This window comes from Archocentrus centrarchus, unplaced genomic scaffold, assembly GCF_007364275.1.
Source record: "Archocentrus centrarchus isolate MPI-CPG fArcCen1 unplaced genomic scaffold, fArcCen1 scaffold_36_ctg1, whole genome shotgun sequence".
NCBI lineage: Eukaryota > Metazoa > Chordata > Actinopteri > Cichliformes > Cichlidae > Archocentrus > Archocentrus centrarchus.
In genome coordinates, this window is record NW_022060263.1 from 1,942,341 (window position 1) to 1,964,206 (window position 21,866).

Sequence of the window (21,866 nt, forward strand, 5' to 3'; positions counted from 1 at the left end):
ATTTTCAAGTTCTTGTGAAGGAGAAGGAGTTGCTACCACAAGTCAAAGAACCAATGATAAAGCCAGCTGCTCCACAAGAAGGTACCCAGCATCTTCTTTAAATCTATTGTGTTTCTGTGGAAGGTTTATTAAGGCATTCAGAAAGAATGTCTCTCTTGTGCAAATCTGAATCTTTGATCTTATCTTGAGACCAAACGAGGTGTTTACAAAGACAGAATACAACATGGATTTTGGTTCTTTTGATGAAGCACTTATAGAGAACTTCTGTTGAATTTTCTGTATACTTTGTACTTTAAGAGAGCAAACCACAGGCTGCTGTAAAAGATCAAGAAGCTGTCAAAAGGCCTGAGGTGACTGACACTGCTCAGTTGGAAAAGAGAGTTACTCCACAAGAAGACACCAGGCCAGGTATTCAGACAATGATTCTGACTAACACCGTGTTCATTTTTAGAAATACTACGTGCTGTGGTAACAATTTATAATACTTCAGTTCTTACTTTTTTTTATACCTCAAGTGACCAAGACACAGCCTGTCATGAAGGCTGAAGAGCCAACCAAGATGATGGCAGAACAAGAACCACTAACAAAAAAGATATCACCTGAAACAGGTAGAGGTATTTAAAGAACTTAGAAGGAAATGTCCTCTTTGTTGAAGGCATTATTAGTTCTTTTCACTTTTTTTTATCATCTTAATCGATTACTGTCAATGTTGGTTACATAATCACCAAACTGTGTATCTTTGCTGTTGTTTGCTATGGGTCTTTCTTGTTTCTTGCTGGTGGAGAAGACCCTCAGCTGCAGTACAGCCCCTCTGTGTCTTGTCACGTGTTGGTGTTTTGCAGTGTGTGTCCTGTTCTGTTAGTGACTAATTCATTGATCTTGAATCCAACATGAGCAACCACATGTGCTTGGACACAACCTAACTTCATTTTATTCTTTATCTTTACTTATGGCGTTATTTATCTGCTTTTCTTCTTCATCTAAATGATGTGATAACTTTTTTCCTCTGCATGTGAGTCCTGTCTTTGTTATATGTCTCATCCACATTGTTTCGTAATGTGTTTCATGGCAAATTATGTGGCCCAATTAACAATGTTCTGACCTATGCTTCTGTGCTAGATGAAACCAAGGGGCCCGTACAAGCACCAGGAGGAATCAAGAAAGGTAGGAGTACTCAGTACACTCAGTACACAGCTACTATTAGGACTCAGTCAGTGGCTATGCATGCATATGGCCTATATCCATGACTTTTAAAGCATCAATTGCACACTGCTGGGTTTCAAAGAAAATCAGTCTGATCACTTATATGCTCCATTAGTCCCACTACACACACCATTAAACCGTCGAAGCTTTCTTGGTGAAACTGTAAATGTCTTTGTCCTCTTGTGTATTTTTTGTTACTAGAGTTGTTCTTATATCATCAAGTTGAAGTTATCGTTCTTAACTTTCTAAATCATTTTATTTATTTATTTATGCTCTTGTGTATTTGTGTTGTGTATGTTTGTACAAATTGTAATGAGTTTAGTGTCAATAAATCTGACTAAATTTATTGACACTAAACTGATGAAGTAAATTTAACTAAGTAATATCAAACCTTTGATGCCTCAGAAATGGTTCTGCACAAAAAAGATAAAATTCATGTGGAAGAGGATGGGACATTTGACATCCCCACCTTGAGAAAAACAACCAGGGTCATGAAGGAGGTGGAAGAAGAAAAAGAGATTATCGTATTGAAGAAGATCCCATCAGTTCCACGCAAAGAGCCCGAACCAGAGGAATTACCTCAGAAGGTCACCAAGACCACAGTTTTTAGTGTTGAGGAGATGGTGCATAAAGAAGAATCGGCTGAGCTTTCATTTGTCACCAGGAAATATGTGGAGGAGAAGAAGCCTAGAGAGAAAGCAAATGTGGTGAAAAAGCCAGAAATTATTCAACCTGAAGAAGAAGAACAAAAAGAGACTCCTAAAGATGCATGGACACGGCAGAAGCCCGTCCCAAAAGATGAGAAACTAAAAGATAAGATTTCTCTGAAGAAAACTCCCAAGGCACCCAAGGAAGAAGAACCTCTCCCACCTAGTATAGCTCCAAAGAAAGTTAAAAAATTGCCTTTAGAGGAAGTGGAACCAGAAGTAGTCAAACTGAAACCTTTTGAGAAGCTTTCTAAACCAGCAGAGGATCCAGAGAAGGATAAGAAGGAGAGGGCAGAAAGGGACACTTTACCTTTTCAGAAGGGCGAAAGGATCTCCAGAGAGGTGGAAACCAAAGAACCTCCAAAGAAACCTGAGAAAGAACCTTTGGATGTAAAGGAACCATCAGCCAAGGTGCCAAAGCCAGCAGCTAAAACAAAAATTCCAGAAAAGGAGCCTGAAGAGGTCAAAGTGGCAACCAAGGTGAAGAAGATCCCAACAGTGGAACCAGAGATAGAGAGTGTTAAGTTGAAGCCCTTTGACAGGCCTTCCAAAGAGGCTACAGAGCCTGAGAAGAAACCAGCAGAGGATAGAGAAAGGGCGCCAACTGATGATCTGCTTCATCTTCACAAAAAGCCAGATGAGAAACCTCAAGATGAGAAGCAACAGGCTAAGCCAAAGAAACCTGAGATCCTCCAACCTCCAGAGGAGAAGCCAGAGAAGCCAAAGAAGGTAGAAGCAGTGCCCACGGAAAAGACAGTGTCTCCTGTTCCAGCCCCTGCTAAGAAACCTGAAAAGATTCCAGAGGAGACCAAACCTCTGCAAGTGAAGAAAGGAGTTATACCCAAGGCAAAAGAGGAAGAAGTACCTCTGAAGCCTGTTAAGCAGCTCAAGAAGGTAGAGCTCAAAAAGACACCGTCTCCGAAAGTTGAGAAACGTAAAGAAGCAGAGACGGTCACATTTGAGAGGAGGCCAAGTGTTGATAAACTCAAAAAGCTTCCCGAAACTGTTTCACCCAAAGAATCCACTGAAGCTGTGACTGTCCCAAAGAAGCCTTTGCCAGAGGAAGACAAGGTTGCAGAACCAGCAGAGCCCATTAAAGAGAAGGTTCCCCTGGTAAAGGAAGTCTCTCCTGGAGCTGTGGAGATGAAGAAGGTCGCCACTCAGCCAGAGGAGGAAGTATTTGAAGGGGAGTTTGAAGCTGAGGAAGAGGCTGTGCCAGAGGGAGAAGAGGCATGGGGCTGGGAGCTGGTTCCACAGGAGAGTTACGGCTCAGAGGACTGGGAAGGTGGTGCAGAGGAAGGTGCTATGGAGGTTCCAGGGGTGGCCAGAAGAGGTGAGATGGTGGAAGCCCCAACTCGTTGAGTGACAACCAAAATCAGAACAAAACAAAACAAAAACCATGCCTTTGTGCCATGAATAATATCCACCCATTCCTGCTTTCATGCCCCCATCTAAAATCCTCGCCATCCATCATCTTTTAAGTGTGATGCAATTAATTCATCTTTTCCATAGAATTATGTAATCATTCTGTGTGTCAAACTGCCTGGTCATGTTTATCACTTTGTGTCATTTTTGATATGTCGTTTGTGTTTTTGTCATTTGAGCATTCCATTATGTGTTCTCGCCATTCATTGCATTTATGTTTGTTTTTCCATTTCATCCATTTTACTTTTGTATTCTTCATCATGGTGTTTTTGTCTGCCTCTATATGAGTGTCATTATTTCATAAACTTACCATCAAAATGATTTCATAATTCCCTGTCCATTCACTACATTACATATTCCATGACCCTAGCATGTTTAGCAGGACATGTATGTATGATTACACAGTGAGCATCAAATAATGTATTTTTTCTGAACAGAGGGACAGCCAGCAGAGGAAGCAGGAAGAGGCAGAGGTAGAGGACTGAGACGTAAGTTTTGGGTTGATAAACCTTTGATGTTCCAGCAAACCTAATGTACTATATACCAAGCTGAATGGTGATACCAGAGTGTATTTTTTTTTCCAAATGAAATGTGAATTGACTGTCTTCAATTTGTTTATTTAGCCAAGCAGACCCCATCTCCTGGAGAGGGAAGGGGTCGGGGTCTGAAGCCTGGTGGAAAAGGACCACCACCGCCAGAAGAACCATTTGCAGGTTTCAAGCTCAAAGCTGTCCCTCTGAAGTTTATCAAAAAGCTTCAGGACATTGTTTTGCAGGAAGCTGAGTCTATCGGCTCATCTGCTGTCTTTGAGTGTGAGGTCTCACCTTCCACTGCCGTCACTTCATGGATGAAAGATGGTAGTAATCTTCGTGAAAGTCCCAAGCACAAGTTCACTTCTGATGGCAAAGATCGCAAGTTGAACATTATTGATGTCCAGCTGTCTGACACTGGGGAATATACATGTGTGGCCAAGAATGCTGGCAAAGAGATATCATGCACCGCCAAGCTCATTGTTGAAGGTATCATTTTTCTGCAGTTCTGAGGTGTGCAAAATGTATCTGTTGGAACCCCCTTCACCAATGTGGAATGCCTTTGCTATTGTGTCTCTTTTTAGAGCTACCTGTGAAATGGATCAAAGAATTAGAGGAGGAGACATCAGCAATCAAAGGTCAGCCTGTGTATATGACCTGCGAGCTGAACAAAGAGAGGGATGTGATATGGAAGAAGAATGGTGAGGTCCTCAAGAAACAGGAAGGCAAGATTCAGATCAACATCATTGGTATGCAGCACGCTGTGACCATCCAGAACTCCACTGAGGGGGATGCTGGCATTTTCTCATGTGAAGTGGCTAACCAGGAAGATGTTAAGACTACAACAAATGTCAAAGTGATTGGTAAGCATAGTAAGACATGGTAGATGCTCCCACACACTGCAACATACATTTCTATCTCATTTTATGGCCTGTTTTTATCTTCCCTAAAGAAAAGTAATTCTGGGTTCTATGGTGCTGACAAACAGAAATATTGTTCTGAATATCAGTATCATATAGCCAGATGTCCAGTTCAAAAGCACGTGTCATAAAGTGTATTGGAGCTAAATTTGATGTACTTATTTATTTATTTGATTTATGTAAATTGCAATAAGAATAATTTTCTAACTGAGCATCACTTAAAAATTGTGGAATTCTTTGAAAACCTCCCAAAATAAATCGTCTTGAAATTACTTAAACTAAGTCTGAGCTGTCAACTCTGCCAATATTTAGTGTTTTAATTGTGCAAATATTGAAAAATATGATTGTCACTGACTCAGTGATACTGAAATCCAACAGAAATTGTCAAAGATTGGATAGTAAGACCACTGAGAGACCAGCATGTAAAACCAAGGGCTGCTGCTACATTTAGATGTGAGCTTTTCAAGGACACCCCCAACTGGAAGTGGCTCAAAGGAGAGAATGAGATCACTCCATCCGACAAGGTTGAGATCAAGAAGGACGGAAGAGAGTTGACACTCACCATCAAGAACTGTCAGCCTGATGATGTAGCAGAATATGCCATGGAGGTGGAAGGGCGCATCTATACTGCCAAGTTGACACTTGGAGGTTTATCTCTTTACCTACTTATATTCACAGCAACTGTAATCATTTAAATAGTTGTAAAAGTTTTCTGTTGACTGGCTGATGTTTGTGAGTACTCAGTTCTAACAATATGGTCACAGAGCGGGAAGCTGAGATCCTAAAGCCTTTGGCCAGCATCGAGGTGGTTGAGAAGGAAGATGCCATGTTTGAGACAGAGATCTCTGAGGAAGATATTCCAGGGGAATGGAAGCTCAAAGGGGAGGTTTTGACCAGATCCCCGGTAAGGCACAAAGGATTTGTGCTGCAGATATATTGTTGCACATGTATTCTTTAATTAGTGTGTTCACTCCTTATATGTGAATATATAATGTTTTAATAGACATGCGACATCCAAATGGAGGGTACAGTGCGTAGACTCAAGCTGAAAAATTGCCAGTTGGACCAGGCTGGAGAAGTGACCTACACAGCTCTGAACGCCATAACCAGCGCCATGCTTAATGTCAAAGGTAAGGGGGACTCCTGTTATCCAGAGCTGGGATTACAGTGTCGTGTGATTTTTTTTTTTTTTTCTATCTGTAAAAATAAAGGTGTAAGGTCTGTAGGAAATAAAATAAAGCTTAACTGGCTGAGAGAGTGGACCTTAGACCTTTATTGAACAGGGCTGACAAATCAACTTGATCATTTGTGCCACTGTATGCAGCCTGGGAAGAAAAGAAAGAACTTTGATGTTGGAGCTCAACCATTTTCAGTGGGTGAATTGGTGCCCTGTGTGTGTGCTGTGTTATTTGTTGTACAATCTGTTTATTGGAACGTGTAAATGTGCTCACGGTCAGATTAAAAATTTTGTTTTGTTTTGTTTATAGTTTAGTTGCACCTTTTGTGGTTAAAGGTTCTGTGTTAAATCTACATCATGGACAATTCATTAGTTAGCACGTTAGTGACTGTGTTACTGGGTGAGATGGTCACTCAGTTTTAGCAATAGTAATGGAGTTCTGCAGGAAACCCAAGTTTTAAGAAGAACAGCATGAAGAATGAAGGTTTATTGAAGAAGAATATTCTGTTTGTCTGCAGAAAACTTGAATGTGAATATTTTGAGTTCTTGCTGCTAGCAACATGGTGTTCCTTAGATTACTAGATAATCTGCACAACCGGAAGATATCTCCAAGAGGAGTTTAAGATAGGAGGAAACACTTTTCTTATCTTCCTGACCACTAAAAGCACTTTAACAGATTTGTAAGGTCAGTGATCTTCAGGTCAAACAGTGACTATGTTTTAATCAAAATACTCCCTGATACTGCTACTACTAACCGCTTTATGATTCAGAAAATTTATACAACTAGACAGACATAAACGGTATAGAAGGTAAACTCACCTCAGGCTGTAGACTCCAGTGCTGCGCTCTATTACATTGTTGACATATTGTACTTGTGTCACCTTTTATCTCAGAAATCGAAATGGACTTTGTTGTTCCGCTCAAAGATGTTTCTGTGCCAGAAAAGAAACAGGCTAAGTTTGAATGCACCATCACGAAGGATGTCTCTAAGGTCATGTGGTACAAAGGGGCTGACATCATCACCCCAGACCAAAAGTATGACATCATCGATGATGGAAAGAAGCATATGCTGATTATAAACTGTTGTGAGTTTGATGACGAGGAAGAATATACGATTGAAGTTTTGGGCAAAACCTCAAAAGCTAGACTCACAGTAGAGGGTAAGTAATGGACCACATTTTCTGAAAACAGGGGCAGAACATGATTACTTTCACTGTGTTCACTGAGTTGCTGTCCCATCTTCATATGAGCTAACCTGTGTGAACATGTTTTATTAATACAATTGTAGGTATCAGGCTCAAATTTATCTCACCAATAAAGGATCAAACAGTAAAGGAAGGCCAAACAGCTCGCTTTGAGCTGGAGCTTTCTCACGAGAACATCCCCATCACCTGGTACAAGAATGACGTTAAAATTCATCCAAGCAGAACAGTTGTTATTCATGTGGATGGAAAGAAGCATGCGCTAGAAATCAGGGAAGTGACTCTAGATGATATCTGCCAAATTAAGGCTGAGGCCAAAGGAATTCCTTCCATGGCCAACCTGACCGTTATAGGTAATCCAAGAGTAACAAACTGTCCTTTCTGTCCTCGTCACTGTGTGTGTCTTCTTCCCCACAGCTCTGTGTAGAGTTTGTCCATTGTTGTCTGTCCAGGTCCACAAAATTATTGTCTTCTTGTGGTCTTTGTAAGAGCTCATTTTTTTATGTAGCCCATTTGTGTTTCTCATTTGTTGTCACTGTCTTGTGTTGTGCACCATATATTTGTAATGTATTGTGGAGTCACACAAAAATGTCCCCTTTCCAGAGGGAGATCCATACTTCACAGTTAAGCTGCAGGACTATACTGCAGTGGAGAAAGATGAGGTGGTTCTAGATTGTGAGCTCAGCAAAGATGTCAATGTCATGTGGTACCACAATGAGGCAGAGATAAAGGCCTCTAAGATGGTGAACATTAAAGCTGAAGGCAAACGCCGAACCCTTGTCATCAAGAGAGTTGGGGACAAAGACAAAGGACAGTATCTATGTGATTGTGGAACAGACAAGACAACAGCAGCTCTTCACATTGAAGGTAAAGACCCAGAATTTGAGTTTGATTTTTGGTCATTTTGAGGCAGCTTCCCTCTTCTTGATACTCATCTTCACCTGCACAGTCTCTTAATTGTGCATTACGTCCTATCAGTCACTCTTTTCTGCAGTTTTTGCACTTGAAGCACCATACTTCACTTTCTAATCAGCACTTTGTTGTCTTTCTCACATCACAGTCCAATAATGGCAGAAACTAGTAGAAAACTGTTGTGACCCTGTGTTTGTGTCAGTCCTGTAGTGTTCGTCCACTGTCATGTCTCTGACTTTGTTTCTCACTTTTGGTAGTCATGAAATAACCTTTGCAAAACATTCCCATAAAACAAACATCACTCGTCACTTTGTCACTTCAGTAATCCTTATCATTTCATACTGACTCAAACGGGCCATCACGTCTTTTTGGTAGTAGCATGTTCAGTTGACTGACTGACCATCCAAACTGGATCATCACAGCATTTTATTACCAGCAACATTATCTGTGTTTTATTGATACAGATAACATTGGTTTCTGTATGTGTGTCAGTTGCCAAAGCAGAGGCTCTATCTCAATTATATGCATCTTGGCAACTCTGTCTGTGACTGTCTGATGTCTTCTTGCTTGTGTCTGTATATGTTTGCATATGTAATATGTTTATGTATTTGCGTTGTTTTTTGATTTTTACATTTCTTTGCGTCTTCAATAAAAAAATGTTTCCCCTCTTTTAAATGTTAGCTCGCCACATAAAGGTGGTTCGGCCAATATACGGCGTTGAGGTGTTTGATGGAGAGACTGCTCGATTTGAGGTTGAGCTCAGTGAAGATGATTGCCATGGCCAGTGGAAACTGAATGGAGAAGTCCTCAGTCCAGCCGCTGTATGTCGCATTAAACTACACCTCAGCAGATATTCTCTTACATGTGGTTGAATTCACGTTTACTTGACTTTAATCTTTAATGAGATTTAGCAAACAAATGAAAGTGAATTGATGCCCTCATCACGTTTCTTTGAGTCCTTAATTTTGCTGAAATACTGAAGTTTGTTGGCCATCTGCAGGATGTTGAGATTGTGGAGGACGGTGCCAAACACACTCTGGTCTTGTACAACTGCAGAGTGCCTCAGACTGGTGAGGTCACGTTCACTGCCGCTAATGCCAAGTGTTCTGCTAACCTGAAAGTGAAGGGTGAGCTTTCACTTCCCCACTCCACCTTCTTGTACACTTTTTTCAGACATAGGACTGTGCTCATGATGTTTTAGGAAACACTGGAGTACTTCACCTTTTTTGTTGCACATTATGTTTTTATGTTGCATTTTATTGTAATAGTGATTGACATATGAATGATCGGGTAAATGTTATTGCAAATTCTTGTGTTGTGAAATATCTTTTTGGGACATGTTTTTTTTTTTTTTTTTTTTGAGTCAGTATGGAAAGTCCAACTGATTTAAATTTCTCCCCAAATTTTAAAATTTTATTTTTTGTGAACTATCTGTCTGAATCAACAGAGCTCCCAGTGTCATTCATTACACAGCTGACTGATGTAGAAGTGTACGAAAAGGATGAAGCAAAGTTTGAACTAGAAATTTCCAGGGAGCCCAAAAGCTTCCGTTGGCTGAAGGGATCTCAAGAGTTATCAAATGATGACAAGTTTGAACTGCGTGTTGAGGAAAAGAGACACAGTCTTATTGTAAAATCTGCCAGATATGAAGATGAAGGCAAATACATGTTTGAGGCTGAAGATAAGAGGACATCTGGAAGGTTGATTATCAAAGGTAAAACATGTTGGATCTTTGTTAGGATAAGAATGGTTTGATGTGTGTGTGACCGTCAGGTCATCGGGTCTTTGAGGGGTCTGCAGTACCAGATCAAAAGGTGCTGTGTTTACATTTTTCCAGAGGTGCAGGTCAGGTTACATTGTAGGGTTCGGGGGGTGGTGGATGGGCATGTATTAGATTGAATTAAACATCGAAAACATGCATATTTGATATATTAATAATAGCGTAAGGCAAATTGTTACTGTGTTCTGACACATAAGTTCCATTCAAACCATAATCATTTGATGTCTTTCCAAAAGGTACATGTTTATATGAATATAATTTCTTGTCAGGTATTCGCCTTTCATTTATCAAGCCGATAAAAGACGTGACTGTAAAGGAACGTGAAACTGCAGAGTTCAGCATTGAACTCTCTCATGACAAAATCCCAGTTGTCTGGTACAAAAACGACGTTCGTTTGCACCCCAGCAAAGTGGTGCACATGTCAGAGGAGGGAAAAGTCCACACACTGGCCTTCAAGGAGGTAACACTTGACGACACCTCCATAATCAAAGTGGAGGCAATGGGCACGACTTCAGAGGCCATGCTCACCGTCCTCGGTTAGTATCAATGTGTAAAGTGTCAGAGGCAGGATTTCTTCACTTGTTACCAGTGGTCTAGAAATTCATATCCAAGCTGCCTGTTTGCCAGTACAATTCAGAATGGAATCATTTCTAAAATCCTCTTTGAATAAGAGGATGCAGGATGCTGTAAAACTCTCTGTGGTTTTAAAAACAGAAAAGGAAAAAATTGTATTTCCTTTACTTGTCATTAATGTAAGCCTGCATGTTAATTTACAAATCAAAACTGAGATACTCATAAGATGCACAATAATAACTCGCTGGTGACATTTTTTGGGTGCGCATACACACTGTACTCTCCTCGTCTTTAGCCAGTTACCGTTGTTATTAACTGGCTTAACCCTGGTGTCTGCCCGCAGAGGGTGACGTGTACTTCACAGTGAAGCTCCAGAACTACACCGCTGTCGAGAAAGATCAAGTGGTTTTGTCCTGTGAGTTGAGTAAGGCCGCTGCTGAGGTCAGATGGTTCAAAGATAGTAAAGAAATCTTTCCTTCCAAGAACATTTCCTTCCAATCTGACGGCAAGAAGCGCATGATGGTCATCAAGAAGGCAGCAAAGAGCAACATGGGCGCTTACACCTGCGACTGTGGAACTGACAGAACTACTGCTGACCTGAACATCGAAGGTAATACCTGTGACAATCCAGCCCCTCCCCTAGATCCCATCGAGACTGCAGAATCAGGCCCCACCCACCAGCGTTCACCAAAACCCCGCCTTTGTTTTGGGCTGCTGTTGTCTCCATCCTGCATGACTGCAGCCTGTACTCTCATTCTGAATGTTTGTAGATTTTATCATTGTAATACTTGGGAATAATAAAACGCTGCACATCTTAAATGAGCATCATGGACCTATGAAGACACTATGCAGATGTGAATATACTTCTCAATTTAACCTCTCTCACAGCTGTTCATTTTATTCTTCACTATGGATTTATACATTTTTCTGTCCATGTAAAATCACGAGAACAAGGAAAGATGTTAATATTAATAACAGCTATTTCTCAGTTATCACATAATTATGGGATCCCTCGAGTTTTTTTATGGTGTTAATTATTCTCAAGAGTTCTTCATTGTCTTCTGCTTTGGCACAATTGTAAGCCGCTCTGAATGAGAGCGTCAGCCGCTCGCTTTAACTGTCATGTCTTTTCCCATGTCTGATGTGTGTTCTCCATTGATCATCTGATCATTCATCTGTTACATTTGACAACGTGAAACTGTTTCACCGATGTTATCTAACACATTTCAGTCAGCTTCACTTTGACTTTTAGGTTTCTTTAACATATTTTTAATCCCCCGCAGAACGTGACATCAAGGTTGTCCGCCCATTGTACAGTGTGGAGGTCACAGAGACAGAGGTGGCCAAGTTTGAGACGGAGATTTCTGAGGGGGACCTGCATGCCATCTGGAAACTGAAGGGCGAGACGCTTCATCCATCTGCTGTAAGATTTTACACCTATAAAAACAAATTTAGTGTTTAACATTATTTTAAAAGAAAAAAATGTGGAAAAAATGTTCCAGAGAAGGTTTCCTTTGGCAGGAATACTCAGTTTACATTCAGTTAAATTCATTATAGCTGTGTTTATCATATGTGATTATGTTGGAAATTTAATTAGAAGAAGAAGAAGAAGCTTTTTTGTCATTGTACAAAAAAATACAACGAAACTTGGCTGGTAACTCCCTTCAATCAGCAGCATAAATATATAAATATACAGTTTGGAGACACTTTGTCCCCTTAGAATTATAAGGTTCTATCTGTATTCTGACCAGTTTTGAGTTATTTAATAATAGAAACTTATAATACCAAGTTAAAGCTTGATTTTGCAGATTGAACTTTTTTTTTTGTGAATAAAATGGTAAAATTGTTGTATATAATTGAAAAAACATCTCTTACATATTGTTGATTAGTGGTCAACGAATAGGAATATGACAATATGTCAACTTTGTCAAAAAATGTCAGATAGAACCTGATAATTCTAAAAGGACGACTTTGCTAAAATACAGTTAAACTACAGCAGCATAGAGACTATATTTACTGTGAGATAGGAGAAGGATGACATGAGATATATAGACCTATGTACGTGGTGCAAACTAGATGAGGTATTAACATTAAAAATGTTTTGGATCGTTCATGTCTTGCTTTGATGACTAAACGTTGTTTGCACATTGTTTGTTCTCAGGATGTGGAGATCAAGGAGGAAGGAGCCCGGCACTTGTTGATCCTCTATAACTGTAAAATGGACATGGCTGGAAGTGTTGACTTTGCAGCAGCCAATGCCAAATCCTCAGCTCACCTCAGGGTCAAAGGTGACAGAAACAATCCTGAAATAAATCACAGATCACCTGTAAAAACGTGTTACTATGCTAGTATAACACATGTATAACACGTGTTAGTATTCAACTAAAATTTGCAGAAATTCCTGCCCTTGAAGGATGGCAGTGATTTCTGTTTGGATCCAAGTCACCCTCTGATCCTTGAACATACGTTACATATTAGTTTGTTTGAGCTTCGGTAATAGAATGAACACAAATTAGCATATTATGTATTCTTATTGGTTGGCTGTGAAAACAACAGTAATTTGGTCAGCTTTGTTGTTTTTAATAATTGCAAGAATAATTGAAATTTAACTACAATAGCAGATAACATGCTGAGATAAAGTTCATCATTTTGAGCTAAAGTCCAATTAACAATCTGACATCTCAGTCAGAGAAACTCCTTCCAAAAAAAGCATCTGGTTTAAACTGTTACCCTGTGTTCAATGTTGAAAACTATAATATATTATTTTTTCTCTTCACGATTCATTTTAATTGCTCACGTTCCAACTTGTCAAGATATCTCTAAACTAGAATTTTATTCAATACAACATTTAAAGGATTTTCAATGCATTTACTGCAGAAAAAAAACATTTAATTGAATTATATATGCATTATGTAGCACTAATTCACAACAACAGTCGCCTCATAAGAGTCACTGATAGTCATACTCAGAGATGAGGTTCTTTTTAAATAAAACAACAAAAAGTAACCAGTTGAGAGGAGCTCACTTACAGACAGGATACAAATGAATTAAGTAGTACTTTTAGTACTTTTTAATGATGTGGTGGAGAGATTCATGAGGATACAAATGTTTCATAGATCACTCAGAAGAACTCTGTGTTAAAGGGAGCCGTGACTGCACACACACACACACACACACACACACACAGCATAACGGTCACCTGATCCCTTCACTGTAGGCATCACGGGTTGAGGTTTTTCCTTCAACTTGTCACCAGTCTGTCTCTCCACTACTGATTAAAATTAGAGTCCTGTAACACATACATCTTGTAATGTCTTAGTTTACCAAGTTTTTAGTTTTAGAACTAGAATATCCCACACATATTTTGCTTATCTTTAATGAACAGACTTTAAATGAAATATTTTTTAAACCACAGTCATAAGAAATAAAGTTCATCAATCAAACTGTAGAAGTGAGATGCTGTTAGATCACAAACAGTCCACTTTAAGCTTAAGGGCCTTAAAATGCTTCTTCACAGTGTAGGACCTTTTTTATCTTAAAGGTGAATTCCCTCGTTCTGCTGACAGCTTCCTTATTAAATGAAGATGCATTTTAACAGGCTGTAAAGGGGCCTTAATTCAGGCATGTGAAGAAGCCCGTTATAAATACTTGATGCGGTTTGTTATTCCACGCTGACATCCTTGATCTCCGTTTGGCCTGTGTTACCAAATATTCCAGAATGCCAGTTCTATGTCAGCATTAGTCAATGATGAAGAAGGCAGTGTGATGTTGAGTAACTCATGTCAGGACATTCACATTCACAGGAAAATTGCAGCCTTGTGACTGATAGGAGCAGATTGGCTTCCCTCGATGGATTTGGCAGATGTGGGCTCTCAGCCTATCAGGCCCCTTAGTTATTTTAGAAGCCACATTCCTTATCTAGAGCGGGGTTGCAGTGATTGGCACGGGGGAGGGTGCGACCCCTACTCTCACTGGCTCTGCCTGCCATATACATCTGACAGTAGGATTTATGTTAATGAGCTTGGACCCCCAGTGCCAAGTCTCAGGGCGGCTTGCTTCAGTTGTCCAAGGTCTACCAGCGGCCTGCCTTCAGCTCAAATACACCATGAGTAATCGCCGCTGAGGATTAGCCAGTTCTCTCTGGGATTTTTTTTGATCTGTTACTTGGTGAGGGGGCTAACCATGCTTTCTCTCCAATCTAAAGCCCGAGTGATTGGTGTCCAGAGGCCCCTGAAGGATGTCACCGTGACTGCTGGGGAGACTGCCACTTTTGAGTGCGAGCTGTCATACGAAGGCATCGCTGTCGAGTGGTTCCTGGGGGATACAAAGCTGGAGCCAAGCGATAGAGTAAGTCCCAACACACCTGACTAAGTCCACACGATGTTTCTGTACCGTAGACGGGGTCACTAGGAGATTTACTTCATGAAACTCAAGACCCATTAACACTGAGTTACGAAGCCATTACAGTCCAGGCCTCATGGCTCTGGCCCACAGCCAGTTTCCCTTTCTGTTTGTACACACTGTTCATTTTTTTGTCCAGTGGACTGTTCCAGCTTCTGCCTATATTCATATAAGGTCCTGCTGGTGAAGGTTCAGGATTCCAGCTGAGTATTTGATCCTAGTTTTGCGATAACACAGGCAGGGAGGCTTTTCTGCCCCGCAAGCATTTCTGCTGGGTTATTTTTAACACTTGAATGAGGCTGAGGCACAGGGCAGGTGGCAACAGAGCTGTATGACAGCTACACGGGACGTGCTCTAAAACGTTTTGGTTCACATTGAAATTATTGGTTGAAAAGCGCTCAGTGTGATAGCCCAGGCCCTGAAACCAGATCCGGTCACAACACAGGCTTTGCCTTGCTGCTTCTGTCTTGAGACATGAAGTAAATTTAAAGTAAATTTAAATGTTATTTTCACTGCCTACCTGTAGTCAGCTGTTGTCTTGTTATAACAGCAAAATAAAGAAAGACATCTTTTTACTTTCAACTCATACAACTCTGAAAAGTATAAATGTCAACAATGATAAAATCCTGACCACATTTATTTGGTGTCACATACATTTCCATTGTGTGGTTTTTTTTTTTTTGTTGTTATCCTTAAAAATCGACAAATGATAAAGATACAATGCATCTTTAATTTGTGACGTTGTGCTGAGGCAGCTGTGTCAGATGCATGCAGGACATAGTAAAATAAGCTGTTAGGTGTTAAAGGTCATGTAGTTTAAATTGGGGGTGGCGGGGCAGCTGCCTATATTCATTTTAGCTGTCAAAACTCGGCTGAGAAAATCTGGAAAAATGTGCTTCAGATGTTCTAAAGTCCTGAAAGTTTGTCTTCAGAGTAACAATAACTGAGGTTCTCCAAAAAACAAAGAATATGGATCATAAAACACATAAACGTGTCTCACCTTTAGCTGTTATTGTTTACCTAACAGATGAGGATCAGGGAAAAAATAGTACATATTCAGTGACTCCACTGAAGCTCACATGTAATGCTCATAAACTCCCTAATCATTTGGACCAGTGGGGTTTAATATTCCTGACACAGTTTGGCAAACAGTCACCCAAACGATCATGGATCATGCCCGGCTGAGGTGGTGCAGGCCTCAGGTGTTTGGAACAACCATGGCAATGGTAAATGGACTAGTTCTTATATAGTGCTTTTCTACTCTATCTGAGCACTCAAAGCGCTTACACAACACGTTTACTTTTACCCATTCATACAAGCACTTCCATGAGTATCTAAGCTGAGTGCTTTTATTATCTAACATTCACACACATTCACACTCCAACGCTTGTGTTGGAGACCAACTGGATACTGACCTTCCGATCAGTAGGTGACCTGCTCTACCTCCTGAGTTACACCCACCCCATGAATACTATCAGTTGATGAATTCGTCACACTATCACTGATCTCTTGAACTAACATTCAGGGAATGCAGTCGCTCTGTTCTGACTCAACTGACCCTCACAGAAAGTGTATATCTTCCTATGGCTGATGAACCTGACAGGAAGGGGGCATTCAGGAAATTAATAAGCTTCAAACATCTGTGTAAATCTAACTTAGATTAGAAATTCGACTGTGTTTTGGTTCTCATATTTTCATTAGATAAGACCTGGCTCTTTAAACCTGATATGAGATGTTCAGAGAAGCTACATCCTGTGGCATGTTGACCTTGTTATTTCTGCTTGATCAAAGGAGGAAAAGGGCAGCTATGACACTGACTCTGTTGCAGGTGGTGTTGAAGGCAGAGGGTAAAGTCCACACCCTGACTCTACGCAACATCCAGCTGAATGAAGCTGGACAAATCAAACTCACCGCCAAAGACTTCCAGACTGAGGCCAACCTCATCGTCAAAGGTAACACAACAGCTGTATCCAACTGAATATATTTTTCTCGGTCCAGTCTGGCCTGTAAAGAAGTTACCATCATGGTGGAACCGCCTTAACTTTTGCTGACTTTCAGGGGTTTTCATTTCTCAGTATAAGCAGTGATGGTGTGATCTGAGGGTATTTCTCTAAACTGATACAACTCTTGGGTCATTTCACATAAGCTAATTCTTTTGTTATAGAACTTAAAATCATTGAAATGAACACAATAAACATAACAAATAGCTTAAATATGCTTAAATAGTCTCTCGCTCAATAAAGTAGACCAAAGGAATATCTTGAGGCACAAACTAATTGGAAATTAGTTTTAAAAATATAAAAAAATAAATGCAATAAAGTAAAAATACACAGAAGTATTAAGTAAACAAAAGCAAAAATATAATTTAGAATAGCTTAAAATAGCTATAGTAAAAACCACATATCAAATGTCAGTTTGAAGTGGAATAAACATTACAGTGCGCAGTATAGTGGGTTAGTGTGTTGTGCCGTGATAGTGCAAAATTGAACCACAACTTCAAATCTGTTCACTTTGCAGCCAATCACAGAACTATTCTTCCTGATAGTTTATTCACTCTGCTGGTGTAGGTAAAGGCCCTACAGAGAAAACCCAACAATCAAACGACCCCCTATGAGCAGCACTTGGTGACAGTGGGAAGGAAAAACTCCCTTTAACAGGAAGAAACCTCCAGCAGAACAGTTGAAGTTCTTGAAGTCAGAGGTGCCACATGTCCTATTGCCATCCTTATGGACATCCTTGTGTTCAAACATGGTGTTCATGTTTGAATAACAAAACACCACTTGGGTTCAGATCAGGCAGGTCATTCCTCCCAATCACACCCCTCCAGGTCTCACTGGCATTGCCCATGTGAGCGTTGAAGTCTCCCATTAGGACAATGGAGTCACTGGATGGAGCACCCTCAAGCACCCCACCCAGCAACTTGTTGGCTGCTTTGCCTTCACTCTGCGGCCCAGCTCATTGCAAACCATCTCACTTGGGTTTAGATCGGGTGATTGTAGAGGCCAGCTCATCTGACACAACACTCCGTCACCCTCTTTCTTGGTCAAATAGCCCTTACATAGCCTAGAGGTGTGTTTGGGGTCATTGTCCTGTTGAAAATCAAATGATGGTCCCACTGAGCACAAACCAAATGGGATGGCGTGTTGCTGCAGAATGTTGTGTTAGCCATGCTAGTTAAGTGTGCCTGGGATTTTGAATAAATTGCCAACAGTGTCACAAGCAAAGCACCCCCATACCATCACACGTCCTCCTCCATACTTCACGGTGGGAACTACACATGTTGGAATCATCCACTCACCGTTTCTGCATCTAACAAAGACATGTGTTTGGAACCAAATTTGGACTCATCAGACCAAAGGACAGATTTCCACCGGTCTAATGTCCATTCCTTGTGTTCCTCGGCCCAAGCCATTCTGTTCCTCTTGTTGTTCTTCCTTAGAAGTGGCTTCTTTGCAGCAGTTCGACCATACAGTCCAGATTCCCACTGTCTTTTCTGAACAGTTGATCTTTAGATGTTGTGCTACTTGAACTCTGTGAAGCATTTAGGTTGGCTCTTATCTTTGGTGCTGTTGTGGTGCAAGAGCAAGAAAGGAACAGGAATGATCACCAATTGCAAATCAGAGCATAATTGACAAAATCCTACAAAATTGCTAGACAATGCCACTCTTGGAATTTCACCCAGGGAATTAAGTTTATTTACTAAAAGGCACACAGTATTGCCACGGATGAGGCAGGACATTTCTCTGTGGATGCTGGAGTCAGATTGTTGTGGGCCAGCTTGAGATTGGCCTGGTGCCCCTAGCTGTAGTTTATGTGTGCTGTAAACTAAACAATGTTTTATATACTTTAAAGATGCATTTTAACTAGGGATGCGCTGATCCGATATTCAGTATCGGTATCGGTCCGATACTGGCCTAAATTACTGGATCGGATATCGTAGAGAAATAAAAAATGTAATCCGATACATTAAATAACGTTTCGCTCACATTAGCTGCATTACAGTGCTCCGTCATCTTCTTCTTCTTGTGGGTTTGCGGCTAACCAAACCAGCTTAGAGCTGCATTACCACCACCTACTGGAATGGAGTGGGGGATCAGGAGTTAGGAAAAAACCCTCCGCACATTCTATAAAGTTCGCCGTCACTGCGACGGATTCCCTTTGACACTGAGCGATCATCGCTGACATGTTTTTCCGCCTCCACCGCTCTCTGCCTTGTTTGTGTGTTGTGCTCGCTGTGCTGAGAATCAGCTGTTATTTTTTTCTCTACTTCAGCTCCCGGACATACTGCTAGCGAGCGCAGATATTAGCACCGGTGACCGTCCGGTACCGGAAGGACCCCTTCCCCGTCAAAATATTTTTGATACTTTAATCCCTGATTTGTGACTAAATATAGACCTGCAGTAGAAACATATTTAGGAGAATGCTTGTAAATATAAAGTATTACAAGATTGCGCTCACGCAGCCCCCAGTTTGTCAACATAAACACTGATGACAAAACAGCAGCAGTCAGCTGATTTACTGCAGTCTGTCTGCACAAAGAGGCGGAGCCGGTGAGCTCAGATGGAGCAGAAGGAAATTTTTTTTCGTCTTTTTCCTCCCTGTAACCTCCATAAACCTTTACTGGGAAACAGCTGGAGGTCCTTCATCAACCACCTGATCAGTAAGTGAAGAAAAGAGAACTTTGTAGCTGCTCCATCCACCCTGTTTGTTTCACACAGGGAAAAACTACAGTACAGAAGTTAAAATATGCAGATGAACCGTTGAAAAAATTTCTTATCCAGTTAGTTAGGTAATCAATATAAATAGAATAATCAATTGCTAAAATAATCTATAGTTGCAGCCCTAATGAAATTTGCAACATACCATAAGCCAATGCATCACCTTCTCACACAGAAGCAACAGGATTCAGGTGATAGTTATTGTTGTAAGTAAGTAAAATTTATTTATATAATGTTTTTCACAGACAGAAAGACACTGTACAATAATTAAAACACAATATCAACCCCCACCCCCAGAAAACACTATGTTGAAAACATAATAACATTATCATATTAAAAGAATAAAAATAAAGTCAGAAACCAGAAAGCCTGGTTAAACAGAAAAGTTTTCAACTATTTTTTAAACGATGCCACAGAGACAGCTAAATGGAGCTGGAGTGGTAAACAGTTCCAGAGCTTTGGTGCCACTGCCTAAAAAGCTCTGTCCACCCTGGTCCTTAGTCTTGTATGTGGGACAACTAAAAGGCTTTGATTTTGTTGTGTGAGAGACTGTTGATTTTTTTTTTTAAATTTTTTTTTTAATGTTTTTAAATGCCTAGATAAATTTTAAATATCTGATTTATATCGGTATCGGCCGATATCCAAATTTAAAAGATCGGTATCGGACATAAAAAAGTGGTATCGTGCCATCCCTAATTTTAACATTAGAAGAGGTAAAAAAAAAAAAACTAAAAAAAAAAAAAAACTGGTAAACCAACCTTGATATGTGAATAACCATCTAGGCTTATTTTATCAATTCAATTCAATTTTATTTATATAGCGCCAAATCACAACAAACAGTCACCTCAAGGCGCTTTGTATTGTGGGTAAAGACCCTATAATAATACAGAGAAACTCTATCACTCTTGGCAAATATGAGGGCAGATCATATGAAAAGTAAACTCCTGATTTTTTTATGTTTGGCTGAGTAGAAGCTAAACTGATGTCTCTTCTATTTCTTTGTGCATTCAGAGCCACTGGTAGAGTTTGTTAAGCCTCTGGAGGACCAGACAGTGGAAGAGGAAGCCACTGCCACACTTGAGTGTGAAGTTTCCAGGGAAAATGCAGAGGTACAATGGTTGAGGGATGGACAGGAGATCCGCAAGACCAAGAAATATGAGATGATCATTGACGGCTGCAAGCGAGCGCTGGTCATCCATGACTGCACTTTGGACGACTCAAGGACATATACTTGTGATGCTAAAGACTTCAAAACCTCATGTTTCCTCAATGTTGAACGTAAGTATAGTTGAAAAATGGACATGAGACAGTGAGGTATTAGGCAAAGCAAGGACTCCTTTTTAGACTATGGCCAGTTGTCCAAGGTGAACTGAGGTAGTGAGGGAGCATGGAGGGAGCAAGTTCAGAAAACGGGCTCAACTCACCCATGTTTAGCCAGGTTTCTGTCACCAGAAGAAAATCCAAGTGTCGAGAGGTGAAGAAGTTCAGAATAAAAGTCTTCTTAGCTATTGACCTAGCATTAACCAGCATTAACCAGCATTAACCAGCCTGACAAAAACTCTTGATGGTACCTTAACCGTCAAAGAAGTTAAGAAACTGCAACATTTAGCCTAGAGGAATCTTTTGGAAGAATTTCTCCTGAGTGATATGACAAAATTCCCTCTTGGAATTTAAGAGACCTCCCCTCTAGGATCTAGGAAACTGAACATGCAAATGATTCGTGCTGTTAATAACTGTTTGTTTGTGTGAACAGCTCCCCACATTGAGTTCACAAAGCCACTCCATGATGTGGAGGTTGTAGAGAAGGAATCTGCCAGGTTTGAATGTGAAGTCTCCAGAGAGGACGTCAAAGTGAGAACACACTCCTCTGTTTTTTTTTCCAGATGAACTTTAACCTAAAGGTAACATTTTTCTTAAGTATCCCTCCTCTCAGAGACCTCTTCCTTCACGTCTCACAGGTCCGCTGGTTTAAGGATGGAAGTGAAATCAGAAAGGGAAAGAAGTATGAAATTATTGCACAAGGTCGCCAACACATCCTAATCATTCATAAGTCTGTGTTTGACGATGAGGCTGAATACGAATGTGATGCAAAGACCTCCAAATCCTCTGGCATGCTTACTGTCATTGGTAAGAATTAAAAAATTAAACTGCTTTTTCTGCACTTAATCCAGCCGCATTCTTCATACAGGTGTGTTTGGTTACCTGATTTTATTATAGTATTTCATATGAAATGCAATTATTCAGTTTTTCACAGCTGGAGCAATTATTATGCAAAATGTTCTGATGCCCAAAGTAAAGCAACTATTTGAATTGTCAAA

At 40.4% G+C, this 21,866-nt stretch overlaps 1 protein-coding gene across 1 annotated transcript in view; it reads left to right on the forward strand.

Moving 5' to 3' along the window:
• The window catches only part of ttn.2 (titin, tandem duplicate 2), a 266,459-nt gene that overhangs the window by 113,462 nt on the left and 131,131 nt on the right, over positions 1 to 21,866 (forward strand). The window contains exons 90-114 of the mRNA XM_030724391.1: positions 10 to 81; positions 298 to 408; positions 516 to 608; positions 1,120 to 1,164; positions 3,773 to 3,823; positions 3,959 to 4,354; positions 4,450 to 4,728; positions 5,164 to 5,433; positions 5,550 to 5,689; positions 5,789 to 5,915; positions 6,856 to 7,122; positions 7,251 to 7,517; positions 7,768 to 8,031; positions 8,758 to 8,897; positions 9,077 to 9,203; positions 9,524 to 9,790; positions 10,126 to 10,392; positions 10,773 to 11,039; positions 11,713 to 11,852; positions 12,591 to 12,717; positions 14,634 to 14,776; positions 16,659 to 16,782; positions 20,560 to 20,826; positions 21,302 to 21,399; positions 21,507 to 21,675. Of these exons, the coding sequence (XP_030580251.1) occupies positions 10 to 81; positions 298 to 408; positions 516 to 608; positions 1,120 to 1,164; positions 3,773 to 3,823; positions 3,959 to 4,354; positions 4,450 to 4,728; positions 5,164 to 5,433; positions 5,550 to 5,689; positions 5,789 to 5,915; positions 6,856 to 7,122; positions 7,251 to 7,517; positions 7,768 to 8,031; positions 8,758 to 8,897; positions 9,077 to 9,203; positions 9,524 to 9,790; positions 10,126 to 10,392; positions 10,773 to 11,039; positions 11,713 to 11,852; positions 12,591 to 12,717; positions 14,634 to 14,776; positions 16,659 to 16,782; positions 20,560 to 20,826; positions 21,302 to 21,399; positions 21,507 to 21,675 (4,518 nt within the window). The remainder of the gene's footprint in view (positions 1 to 9; positions 82 to 297; positions 409 to 515; positions 609 to 1,119; positions 1,165 to 3,772; positions 3,824 to 3,958; positions 4,355 to 4,449; positions 4,729 to 5,163; positions 5,434 to 5,549; positions 5,690 to 5,788; positions 5,916 to 6,855; positions 7,123 to 7,250; positions 7,518 to 7,767; positions 8,032 to 8,757; positions 8,898 to 9,076; positions 9,204 to 9,523; positions 9,791 to 10,125; positions 10,393 to 10,772; positions 11,040 to 11,712; positions 11,853 to 12,590; positions 12,718 to 14,633; positions 14,777 to 16,658; positions 16,783 to 20,559; positions 20,827 to 21,301; positions 21,400 to 21,506; positions 21,676 to 21,866) is intronic.